At 30.7% G+C, this 13,238-nt stretch overlaps 2 protein-coding genes and 1 long non-coding RNA gene across 4 annotated transcripts; 1 reads left to right on the forward strand and 2 right to left on the reverse strand.

Moving 5' to 3' along the window:
* Nucleotides 1-194: 194 nt before the first annotated feature.
* LOC122529689 (zinc finger CCHC domain-containing protein 2) lies at nucleotides 195-9,687 on the reverse strand. The gene is made up of 8 exons (XM_043656057.1): nucleotides 9,159-9,687; nucleotides 7,612-8,098; nucleotides 7,427-7,523; nucleotides 6,630-7,336; nucleotides 6,313-6,492; nucleotides 5,970-6,229; nucleotides 5,155-5,894; nucleotides 195-4,956 (listed from the first exon to the last, which is right to left on the reverse strand). The coding sequence occupies exons 1-8, from the start codon at nucleotides 9,203-9,205 to the stop codon at nucleotides 4,892-4,894; spliced, it is 2,583 nt and encodes an 860-aa protein (XP_043511992.1). The 5' UTR covers nucleotides 9,206-9,687; the 3' UTR covers nucleotides 195-4,891.
* A 560-nt stretch (nucleotides 9,688-10,247) lies between these two features.
* On the reverse strand, nucleotides 10,248-12,917 carry LOC122529691 (solute carrier family 17 member 9). 2 transcript variants are annotated; one of them, XM_043656060.1, is made up of 8 exons: nucleotides 12,313-12,917; nucleotides 11,859-12,215; nucleotides 11,610-11,783; nucleotides 11,217-11,349; nucleotides 10,956-11,052; nucleotides 10,710-10,875; nucleotides 10,468-10,626; nucleotides 10,248-10,388 (listed from the first exon to the last, which is right to left on the reverse strand). In XM_043656060.1, the coding sequence occupies exons 1-8, from the start codon at nucleotides 12,338-12,340 to the stop codon at nucleotides 10,249-10,251; spliced, it is 1,254 nt and encodes a 417-aa protein (XP_043511995.1). In that variant the 5' UTR covers nucleotides 12,341-12,917; the 3' UTR covers nucleotide 10,248. The 2 variants fall into 2 exon arrangements, with proteins under 2 accessions (XP_043511995.1, XP_043511994.1); XM_043656059.1 differs by having other exon boundaries at nucleotides 11,859-12,205; nucleotides 12,313-12,916.
* On the forward strand, nucleotides 10,321-11,003 carry LOC122529692. The gene is made up of 2 exons (XR_006306843.1): nucleotides 10,321-10,406; nucleotides 10,809-11,003. It is a non-coding gene; the product is annotated as an uncharacterized LOC122529692 (long non-coding RNA).
* Nucleotides 12,918-13,238: the final 321 nt, after the last annotated feature.

The following is a 13,238-nucleotide window of genomic DNA, read 5'->3' on the forward strand; positions in this document are numbered from 1 at the left end:
TTTTCCCCCTTTTTTTTTTTTTTTTTTTTTTTTTTTTTTTTTTTTTTTTTTTTCTATCCTAGAAACGATATAGTCTTTTCCTCGTTCCTATTTCCTTCGAATGGCAAGTCCCTCCTCCCCTCTGATAATGTAATATCGCGTTTTGTGGTTTATGCTATTTTCTTTCCACGACTATTTCTTTTTTTTTTTTTTTGGGCTTTTTATTTTTTAGTTTCATTCTCGTCCAAAGCACGTATTGTCTTCGTGAGTAGTCTCAGTAGTCGAGTAAATCTTCCGAATCAACGGTTACCACATGCAAACATTTATTGTATAACGAGCTTCGCTCACAAAACGCAGCAAATGTACATCGTAATTGTAAGCGCTTTTTTTTTTTTTTTTAAGTCACTATGCCGACGGTATCTTGATATATGTCCGCATATAGATTTGCGTATTTTCGTTTGCACATTAAACGTACCTGTATGTGTAGTTCGTTAGATTTTTTTTTGTTTTTTTCTTTTTTGTTCATTTCATTCATCTCTCGTTTAAACTTTCTTTATACAATCTTAGTCGCTGCCCAATTACACCCCTGTATGTCCAAAAATATGATGGAAAAAAGATACATATGGCTCTAGTACTTTTTTACATCCTTTTCTCACTTTTTTATAATTTCATTTAAATACAACCTATTTTATCCATTTAATAATATTAGAGATGTAAAATGTCGAGAAAGTTCTTTTTTTTTTTTTCTTTTTTGAGTACGATATTATTAAATTTCATTGCGATATAAAATATACGTGACGCTTTTTTTTTTTAAATATACCAGAGACGCGAATTTTTAGACATTTGAGCTGGTTTTTGTAATGTAAAATTAGCTAGTTACTTGTACTTTATAATTTATCGTTATTATTATTCTAATTTTTATCAACAGATTCGTACAGAAAAGAGAACAATAATCTGACTGAAGTGAAAAGAAACACACTTTAGGAATAATAACTAGAAGTGCTAATAGAGATTAGTAACACAAACAGTTATTGCTGAAACTAAGAATTAAATTATGAGATAATATTTAGAAAACAACCAAAATTACATATTAAAGATGTACAATAACATCCAAGTTAAAGTTTTTTTTCTTTTCCATTTCATTTTTTTTTTAATTTTTTTCCATCATTTTCTTCTTTCTTTTTTCTTTTTTTTCGATTTTTTTTTTTTTAATATTCGTCGATATTTTCTAAAAACAAAAAGGGCTCTCATTTGAAAAATGATTTAATCTTTCCGGAAAGTTTACATCTCTATTTTATATACATATATAGATATTATATTATATACATGTGTATATATATATGTACATTATATATAATATAATATATATATGATTTATTATTACCATAGTTATAATCAATACTAATACTATTATAATTACTACTACTAATCTCTCACGCTCCTGCTCTGGGCTTCTGTTCAAGTGATATGGTTCTTTGATTTTTTTGATTCTTTTCGATATAATACTGATTTGATCAAGAGCATTTGAACTTTTTTTTTCGAACTTGAACAACACGATGCATATTGTATCAAGCACAATTTTCTTATTGTTTTCTTTCCTATACATCTCGTTAGTTTAAATGCGTACTAAACAGTACTCGTTAAACAAAGGAGTCTTAATTCAAAGCTGATAACCCCCCAGAATGATACAGCTAATGAAATCCATCATCGTTTCACGATTGATTATTATCAACGACAATATCTTTAAGAAAATTCAAGCAAAACAAAAATTAAGAAAACATATGTCCCATAAAATTTTCATTCACTTTAATCAAACATATCAAACTCATGAAATGCATTAAAATAAGTATAGTCGATGATAAAATGAAAATGACACTTCCTTAATTAAATTCTTTATAATAGAATTTTTGGTAAATAACCACATAATGTATATCATATTACTAAACATAACATTATTGCTGAAGCGATCCTTTTCTTTTACATATAACTGCAGATTAGCAACAGAAACACAAAACTCCCTTACTGCTGTTTACGACATTAATACTATGCAATGTCCACTTGCAAAAACACGATGTACTGCTGTTATGCTAGTGAGTATTGCTTAACAGTTAAGAGAACAAATATCGCATTCATCTTATTGCCAATGATATACACATCAATGATATACTAAACCATACTCCTTTGATTATTAGTGTCAACAATTAGTAAACAGCAATAAAGTGTTATATTTAATCACAATACTACTGCTTCTGATAACACGACTAATTGTGATTACAATACCACTTGGCCAATAATGATTTGTTACTGTATAGCAAGATGGTATATTTTCGTCTTGTGCTAACAGATTTATTTGAAATTATACTTAAAAAAAAAATAGCTTAATAATATCTAATTTCGGAAACGAAATTTGTCCAGGAACGAAAACATTCAAAATGGTACAAATAAAGATTTTTATCACAAAAATTCAACTTAGAGATTTACAACATTTTCGTTCAATATATAATGTAAACTCAGACTCCTTTGTTTCATAGTCAAAGCACATACAAGCTCACAAAATTTTCACGTTATTTTTCTTTTGCTCTTGTCAAGCAACATATTTAAATTTAGATGTAAAATACAAAAATGTTTCATAAGTCTGGCTTAGGCAATATTTGCCAATTATAACTGACAACAATCCAAAGATAAAGTACTCGCGGATATCAGGAAATTTATTTGTATTATGAAAAAAAAAAAAAAATGTTCATAGAGTTTCAATATGAATTTCACACACTTCTCATCGATCACAGCCACTTCAAAACTTTTCTCAGGTAGTTTTTAAAATCATCACTAATGCTAACGGCAAGATAAATCTCAATCTCTATCCTTGTTTTAATAGAAACACTGGGTATGAAGACACTGGGTGTCTAAAAAAAAAAAAAAAAAATGGCACTTTTAATAAATATTACCTACACACCGAATCAGACTCTAATAATTACGCGCAATTGAATTTTTTTTTATAAAAAATTAACAAAAGTTCGACTAAATATATATATTATTATATATATTATATGTAAATATCATACACATAACATATAATATTATATATATTATTAATCTTTCCTACATCTCCCAAATAATTTTAATTTTCTTTGGAATTTAAATAAAGTACCGTTTTGAAATAAAAATATATATACAATAATATACGAAAAACAAGTTAGTATCGTCTTAATAAAATGAATGTCAGATTCAAAGATAACATGAAAATCATCAACATTGTCAAAATTTTATCATTGCAAAATACTAACTCTAAAATATTAGTCCCAAAATTTTTGTGATTACTGACTAGTTGCCAAAATATTCATTACCAATCAAAAAAGAGAAAACAAAAAAAACACACCTGAGATTTCTTTATATCCAGAAGCTACTGAAAGGAAATTTTTTTAAATGCATGTGTATTCAAAGTCACAAATATTCACTCTCATTCACTTTTATAATTTTTCAGTCCTTCTAAGACCTATTTCGCATAGATCAGATGCATAGTATGAGCCTTAAGAGTAGAAATTATGAATCATCTTAAGTATGGGAACTAGATAAAGATTTGCCAAATTATGCACTCTAATATAATTAGATTGACACTTACTAATGGCATTTGTTTAATTAAGAATTGGTTTAAATGCAGTAGCAACTTGTTGACAAAATGAGTTCAGATTGCCACTCCACTCATACCTAACACTACTACTCAAGTCATTATTTTTTCCTTTTCTTTATTACTTACTAACGAGATTTTAAACGCATATAATGCATTGCTTATACTTAAAAAAGACGGGCGATCAATAAAACTTGTATAAAATTGCTTAAGTTGCTCGTGATTGCATGACTATTTATATAAATAGGATGAGAATTATTGTTATTTAGCTAACTATTCATAAGTTAATAAATGAGTGGTGAGCATATAGCGTATATTTATAGTTTTATACACACAGGAGCGCAAAGGCAGCTAGACGATCGAACACTTATGGTTTGTTGTCCTTTCATTCTTTTATTCTTTCATTCTTCTTCCTTTCTTTCCTTCTCCCTTTCTTTTTCTTTTTTTCTTTCACTTTTCCTTTTTTCTCTTTTCTCTTTCCTTCTTATGTATATTCATTCTTTATCTCTTCTTAATTTACTTTCTTTACTCTATTCTCATCATTCACTTTTGCACTCGTTCAAACATTGCGCACGTACGAATTGAGAAAATATGTATACATAAAAATGTTGCTCAATAGCGATAATAGAAGTAATAGTAATAGTTGAATAGTAATAGTAGTAATAGTAGTAGTGGACATACTAGTAGAAGTAAAAGTATCAATGATAAATATAGTCAAACATGGTAGTTTCATCTAATCAGAGCACAATGCGTTCTTTTTTCTTGTATTCCTTTTATGGCTAGTTACTAGAGAAATAGTGAGAAATTGGGTTCAGGCGTGCTGTGAATGTGTATGTGAGTATGTATGTGTATGTGTCTCTATATGTAATTCATACGTATCGTTGGTAAGACACAAGTCAATACCTAACACAAATCTTTCAAAATGTATTCTAAAAACATAGATAAGAGCATTCTGCGTTATGCTTCTTTTCGTTTTTCTTTTATACATGACGCTACATCTTTTTACATAATTAAGAATTACTATCATAAATAAGAACTTGTAAAAAGTATACCTGGTACCGTAAATCGTGAAACTTCCTCTGTTAAAAAATCGTCATCCTGAATATAAGGGATGTCTACAAAAATCACCGAAAACTTGCACGAAGAGCGATAGCAGTCATCTTTCGAACGATACTTAGGTTGTATTGCTGTGGCGGGTTCGTAGTAATAATAGTAGTGACAATGATGGTAACAGTAATTACGGTAATGATGATAATGATAAATTGCTGGATGGTCCGCGGCAGGGGATCACTTGTCAGAACTTGGGCACTCTCCAGGTTGTTTCATTATACTGTAATCTAAGCGGTATTGAGCTGAAAGTAAAAGAGCAAAAATTACTTAAATGTCACAGAAAGACTATGTAAATTACTTATTTTTTATTTACGTGTAATTATAAACAATGACATTCTATATATATTTCTGAAAATTATTCAATAAACAAGTTAATCGATAAATAATTCTTTTGTCAAATCTTAATTAAAAATTTAATACATATACAAATAATAAATTACCTTTTTTGGTAAGATCCTCCATTGTTTGATCTTTACAGTCAACTGCAAGATGGCTACTACTGCCACAATTATAACACGAAATTTTCGTTGGTGGGACGGCAGCTGGTGCGTATGTAACAACTGGAGTAGGTGGCATATACGGCGCCTGAACGGGTGTTGCAGCATTTGGTGGAGGTGGTGGTGTTCCTCCCGAAGATGGATGACCAGGATATTGATACATCATTTCACCATTCGGTTGGTACGTGGCCGGATAAGCTGGCCTTGCATACGGTCCATGCGAGAAGTTAGAATAAATACCACTACTCGGTCTCAAAGCCGGGAAATGACCATGCGGCAGATATGTGACCTGCGACTGCGAAGGTGGCGCGGGAAAGGAAACGCATTGCGAAAGATTCGGTGGTCCACCGCCGTTCACCATTTGATTTTTATGATTATATTTTATTACGTGCGTCTGATTTCTTCTATTACGTTGCCTTTCCGGGCCTGACTGTATAGGCTGTTGGGATGCTGGATGTGATACAGCACTTGTAGAATGTACCGGTGCAGAGCTAAGATGGTCAGTAACTGGCGGTGCATTGTTCTCACTTCCGCTCACCCATGGTGCTGCCGGAGGAGTTTCTGGAGGAGATCTACTACCGGTACTATCGGAACTACTGCTCTGTGAACAGTGTTTGCTACTTTCAGGATCTAACCTCAAGGCTTGTAATTGCGTTAAACAATACACGTGTTGGGCATTGCACCTAAAATATATTAAAACGTTGTTAATTTATAAATCAACTTTGATAAATGTTAACATTATGTCCTTTCTTTCCTACCTTGAATATCGATTTTGTACCCCAGCAACAGGTAAGGTAAGACAGGCATAGCATGGTGCATTCTGTGCAGCATACATCGGTGGCGGTGCGGGATACATTTGTATTTGCGCAGGATCTAATGGTGGCATAGTAGGATATCGCCGTAAATTAGGAGCTGCATGATTATGATGATGATGCATCGCTGGATGCTGTTCCTGTAATGGCATTGACTTACTGCTTTGATTTCCATTATCATTCAACATCTCCATTCCCGGTATACCCTAAATGATAATTTTGTGTTATATATTTATTTACTGATTAAATGAGTTATGTATGAAGTTATGTGTAAATTATCAGTTATTACCTCATTTTCAACTGAATCTACAACTGTGTGTGTTGTGCTGTTGATATTATCTAATTTTTTATCAGCAGAAATTTGATTTAAGCCGTTAGTTGTTTGACTCTTAACGATACTTCTTAATTGTCCTACTGCATTTGGTGTTAATCCTATTTCCCTCAAATCCTCATCACTCATTCTTCGGATCTGTACAATAGATCACATATTATATTTATTAAAATGTATAAATACATGTATTATACATTTACGCTAAATACAAGAATAAAATTTATTATAAAATGTTTTATATAATAAAAAACTATTTTAAAACTTTATTGTCTCACCTCATCGAGAGTAAAATTCTGCAAATTGCCTTTGAAATTTGGCATTTCTTTTCCTAAAGTATCTCGTAAAGAATCACCAGAAATTGAAGATCGCAGTCGTGGTGGTGGTGGTTGTTTTGATTGAGGTGCTGCCGGAATTAAGGTAGAAGGGGTATTCTCGATGCTATTATGCCGTGAAAAAGTAGTAGAACTGCTGATAGACAAGGGAACAGAGCGTGATGGAAGCAATGGAGGTTGACTAGGATGACTTCTGTTCGTACCCAGTGTGGGAAGCGGAGGAAGGGAATTGACATTTGAGCTGCAGATGCTTGTTTGACTGTTAGAGGCACTCGTTGATGTTAGGGTATTCGAAGTAGACTGAGTTACTTGTGAAGAGGTGCGCGGCATTATATTATTTCTGCGACCCATTGGGGAATTGCTGCGACTAGGAGATCGAGACTGGGATGGTGACGATTGACGGCTGACTAAGGGGGAAGGTGGATAAGCCAACATGTCGCCAGTGTGATACATCAGTTGATTCCCCATCATAACCTGACCTGTCCATGGTGGCATATGATTTACTGATGGAAAGCCAAGATGAAGGTATTGTGTTGCACCACCTGATCCCATTGGCATTTGTTCTGGAGTTGGCAGGCATAATCCAGGTGGAGGCATGGAAAGACCAGGAGGTACTCCAGTTACCATATTATTTCTCATTGTCATTTCTCCTACAAATATTTTATAAAAGATATCAATATTAATACGCATATGTACATAACAAACATATGCATGCACATACTACATTATGCACCAATTACCATGATAAGTTTGCATTGGTGGTGGAGCCATCATACAATTGCCTTGCATCTCTGTGTCCATTAATCTTTCATTTGTATTTATACATGGTGCGCAACCCTATTATCACAACAGGTATAAATATAAAAATAATAAAAATATTTAATTATATCAGTAAATGTATTTAATACAGAAAAATTATACATACTTGTTTATAAGATGAATTTGATTTTGAGAGATTCAGACGAGCTTCTTCTTCTTGAAGCTTTATATAAATATTACCGAAGACACTTTTCTGCTCATAAGTAAATGCTGGATGATTTAAAGCCATTGTATACAATAAGAGCAGCTCTTCTAAAGGTTGATCATCCGGTGTAAAGGTGGTCCCATTTAATAGGTTAGAGATTTCTTGATAGTCAAAATTTGATAAATTCTTGTACAAGATTACAGCACATGCATAATTACATGAATGTAATAATGCCATATAGAGAGCAAGTTTTCTTCGTGTGCGCTTATCTGCCACACCTAAGGTTGTTAACTCTGCGAGATCAGAGGCACTGTTTGCATGATGTTCAGTATCACGGAGATCATTGTAATCCCGTTTACCAATATCCTCTACACAAGTGCCAAGGTATCGTACTTCAAATGGCAGGCACATGTTTAATAACGTGCACATGACATCGATTCGTTTATAACTGCACATATATAAATATATTTTTTTATAAACAATAAATTGTAATAATTCCTTTTTTCATTTATTTTAAAATATTTTAAAGTATCTTGAAAAATATAAAAATATGTGTGTGTGTGTGTGCGCGCGTGCGCGCGCGCGCGCGTGTGTGTGTGCATATATATACAATATCAACATAAAAGTATAGTTAATAAAAATGATTAAATATTATTAAGTAACAAAATATTAATAGAAATATCAATCAGGATAATTATTTGTGAACAATTTTTTATGAATTTTATCGTAGTATTTTATAATTTATATTATTTATATTTATATGTAAAAAATATATAAGATATCATAAAGGAGACAACTGTATTATTTATTAAAAATTATCAAATAAAATGACAATTAATATTGATTATTCCATCAAATTATTGAAACTTAAAATGTTAAAATCATATCAGAGTAGCAATTTAATTACAGCAGTAAAAATAACAATTTAAAACATACATAATCTTTTGTAACATAGTGCTTAATCTTTCGATTATTAATAACAGACTTTCGAAAATTTTATTAAAATACATATTCAATAGAAAATTAGAATGATACTGCTATTGATAACAATATAAAATATGTATATATATATATATATATATATATATATATACATATATGTATATATATGTATATAATATTTTATACATTCAAAACGAATATGGATTTAATTATCAATTCATTAAATCTTGATTACACGCGAAAATAGAGAAAAACAGTTGCTACCATACTTGGTACTCCTGTACAATAAACAGAAAAGTGATGTACTGATGATAGAGCAAATGAAACATTAACGAAAACCGACGTCCGTATAATTTCTTACTTACTAATATGTTCACGTTACATTTTTTACATAGAACTAAGATGAAATTGCGGAACGTTCTTTTTGGTTAGTTCGAAATTTGGTAAGGATGAAGAGGTCATAGTGAGAAACGAAACGGCGTGCTAAGAGCAAAGAGAACTGTAGCAATTCGTTTCCGAATAGGGGTATGGCATTAGTTAGGGAAGGAGTTGATATTATCTATTACCTGGACAGATTCCCAAACCATGATACCACGTTCTCCTTACACACCATTGCCAGACAACATTGATACCACTTGGGCTAAAGAAAGCGCCGATGCGGACAGCTTTGGCGCCTCGGGTGTTGCTATCAAGTGACAATCGCGGCGGGGTCTGGTACAATAACGAACCAGTTTCAAAGCGTTCACGAATATGAAAGATTTGTTAAAATCCAAAGGCGATCAGCCGTGGAGAGCAGTTCAAACGCACAGCGGCGGCAGCAGCAGTACAGCACACTGTGAAGTATCCACATTCGCGGCAGCAGGCAGAGGCAGGCACGACCGAACGATCGGTGAAAACGGCAAGCGTCAACGAACAAATCATACGTTCGTCAAAAACCTCGCGCAGACAAGTACACGATTGTCCCGTTAAAAATAAAACTCCACCTCTGCAATTGTCCCTACTGCGTACATTAATTCTCAGGAGATGTTCCAAGTCGAAAAGTCGAGTCTCGAGATCCGTTCACATGCTCGCGTTAAAAAAGGCATCAGGCACTTGCTGCTCCGATCTACAATAAAGAAGCATTTACATGTAGGTGGCGATCACATGTACCGATCAATTGCATTGGCTACCCCTTTTATTCATCGTCAATTAAAAGAACATTTTAACATTTGACGTAATACGCGAAAATTTATTTTCGTAAAACATTGTGTAACGATTGGTAGACAATTACCACTCGAAATTGTAATCGATTGCGTTTTAACATCATACACCAGAAAATCACACATAGATATTATTGGATCTCTTCATTAGACATTAGATATCATTTTGAGTAGTTATCTTATCAAATTTATATCGCATGTTGATGTTTTCTTTAGACGTTTTTTAGACGAAAATTTTTATAATTACAATATTAATTAAATGTAACGTGTGAAAGTTTTAAACAAGATCAAGTAATCGGTTATTTAAACCAAATTTTTTTATTATTTTCGAAATTTCTCGTAATATTAATACAACGTAGTTAATATTATTGTTTTATTAATTCTTTCGAATTTCAAGGATTTATTTACAATAAAAGAGCAATAAGGATAATAAAAGAATAATAAATCTGATGGCATTTTATATAATTGCTTGACCAGAACCAAATAACAAATATATTATACATCCTAAAGCATCTATTATAGCAATAAATATAAATACAACAGGCCAGCTGCGAGTTACATGTAATATATATCCAGAAAAGTACACCCCGAGAAATCCTGAAAATATTTCTATTGGTAAATTTTTGATTAATAGCACAAATTTCAGGTTTATATACCGTGTAAAAGATTTATGTACCAGGTATGGCACCAACAGTATTCATTAATCCAAATACACTTCCAGAATGTTTTGGTGCAAGATCTGAAGGATTTACTGCAATTGCGTTATTATGAAAACCTGATCCACCAATTATAAATGCAAGACAAATTATTGCACTTTGAAAAGTTTCTACTTTTGCTGAAATATTATTTTAAAATTAAAATAAAATAAACTATTTTTTCTAACTTCTCTACATACTCTACACACTATTATAAGCGTACCTAAAAATAATAAACTTATAATTTCCGTTAAAAAACATATTGTTTCAATTATTTTACGTGTCACTGTAATGGAATATCCTGCTTTTATTATTTTTTCAGAAAGAGCTTTACCAAAAAATGTACAAGGCAGCATAGATAGCCACGGCACCATGTTTACAACCCAACCCTAGAAGTAATAAAAAGGATTCTTAACATATTATATGGTCAAATTATATATAATACAAATGTTTATTAATAATAAATTACCTTTACTTCTGGAAATGTATCATGAAAATACATTGGCATCCAGGATAACAGTACAAAGAAACAGTTATTTTGACAAGCATGACCTATTACACATGACCTGAAAATAGTACTCAATGTGAAAAATTTATATAAAATAAAATTTATAACTATATTTTTATAAATTCATATAACTTTATATACTTTTTATATTAAGATTTGTGTCAGAAATTGTGTGAATTGTATGATAATTGAATTCAAATTGATCCCATGCACAATGATTACCAGAATGGAGGCTTTTTTAAAAGCTTCAACCAAGGCAAAGTGTAGTTAGTTGCTGATTTAGTAGAAGCTGTTTTTTCCTTAATAGGTAGAGTATGGTAACTTAATAGCAATGTCCATGCCAAGCTCATGCCTCCTAAAATAACAAATTTATTAATAAAAAATAATAAATAAAAATATATATTTAATACATTATGATTCACATTTGTATAATTATTTAGAATTTTAAAGCTAATGTTTGCATAACAAATATACAAAATTTATAATTCAAACCAATATATTGTTAAATTAACATTATTGCTAAAAATATAACATACATATGTTAGTTGGATCACTGTAAATTAATTAAATAAATGTTAATATTAATATAAATAACATAATTATAGATTTATTTACCTAATGTTTGAAACACTATTACCCAGTTATAATTTTCCAACAAATAAGAACCTAAAGATCCAGTAAGCAATGTACCAAGGGCAGATCCTGACGTTAATAAACTAAAGAATGAGGCTCTTTCTGTTTCATGCATTCGTTGGCTTATTAAACTAATCATACTGGGAAAATGCATTCCTACAATATATGTGTAAGTAACAAATCATCTTTTATATCTTTTATTTGTTTACTTTATCAATTTAACAAGAATACCTTGAAATGCACCATTTATCATTCTTACTGTTGCTACTAATAATACAGAGCTATCACTTTTTGAAACAAGTTCTATGACTCCTGGCATAAAAAATGTTGTCATAGACCATCCAAGAGCAGAAATCAATAATATTTTTTGTCCACCAATTCTATCACTAATATAACCACTGGCAACTTGAGTTAATGTATAACCCCAAAAAAAGCTAGACAATATTACTCCAGAGTCAGGTTTAGACCATTGTTTCTCTTTACTTATAATTGGCATTAATAAAGGAACAGATGTTCTTGTAGCATATATGAGACAAGTACCACACAATAATGATAAAAACCATTTTCGCCTCTCTTTCCTAAAATCCACTTCATAATTTTAGTATACATCATTAAAACATAAAATAATCTTATAAAATAATAAGAAATGTTTTAAATGTAGACATTCGTTATATAAAATAATTACCTGGACCAAGATGAATTTGTTTTTTCATCTTGAATTAAAGGTATTTGCATTTGCATTTCTCATCAAATAATTTCGTTCGGAAATAATTATTGTTGTTAACATATATTGAAAATGTATAAAATAGTATTAAACATATTTTTTTTTAATTTTAATAGCAGATCAGTAGCAAAAAATAAAAATAAATTCGTATGTTACACTTCCTGAGTTTCCTAAGATTATCGTGGAACTGGAAGTTTCCGAGATCAAGTCATCATTAATTTCATGAGATTATTAAAGACAAGTCAATCTGTTATGAATATTTAACAACTTAGTTTTATCGGAAAATATACATTAATACAAATTGAACAAATACAATCGATTCTTACAAAATTATGTTACATGTATAAGTGACATGTACATATATACATAAATGTTCACTTTTGTTTAATTTACATAGCTGATAAATTAGAGATTACACAAATATCAAGTTCATTTCTTAGATAACAGATTGAAAAATAGAAATACATTGAAGCTGCGTTATTTGAAAACTTTATGGAGTAAACAATAATATGGAGTAGCCAATAATATGAAGTTGTCTTATCAAGATATGTAAGTATGAGAGCGGGCGTAAACGCAGAAATGTGTATGAAGAAATATATATATGTATAATCATTTAAATTATCGAATGTGAATATGAATTAATAAATTTTTTTTATACATTTTTTATACATTTCAAACATAGTTTTACGAAATATTAATTATGATTGTAAAAAAAACATATAGTACACAAAGAAAGATGTATATATATCTAGGAACTTACAAATAATTTAAAAAATCTTAATATATCATAAGAATAGAAAAATATTTTTACAAAGCGGGCATGTAATTATATAATTATTTAATATACTTTACTCCTTAGAATAAACTTTGTAGTCAACTTCACTTCT

The sequence above is a fragment of the Frieseomelitta varia genome, unplaced genomic scaffold, assembly GCF_011392965.1.
Source record: "Frieseomelitta varia isolate USP_RPSP 00005682 unplaced genomic scaffold, Fvar_1.2 scaffold_301, whole genome shotgun sequence".
NCBI lineage: Eukaryota > Metazoa > Arthropoda > Insecta > Hymenoptera > Apidae > Frieseomelitta > Frieseomelitta varia.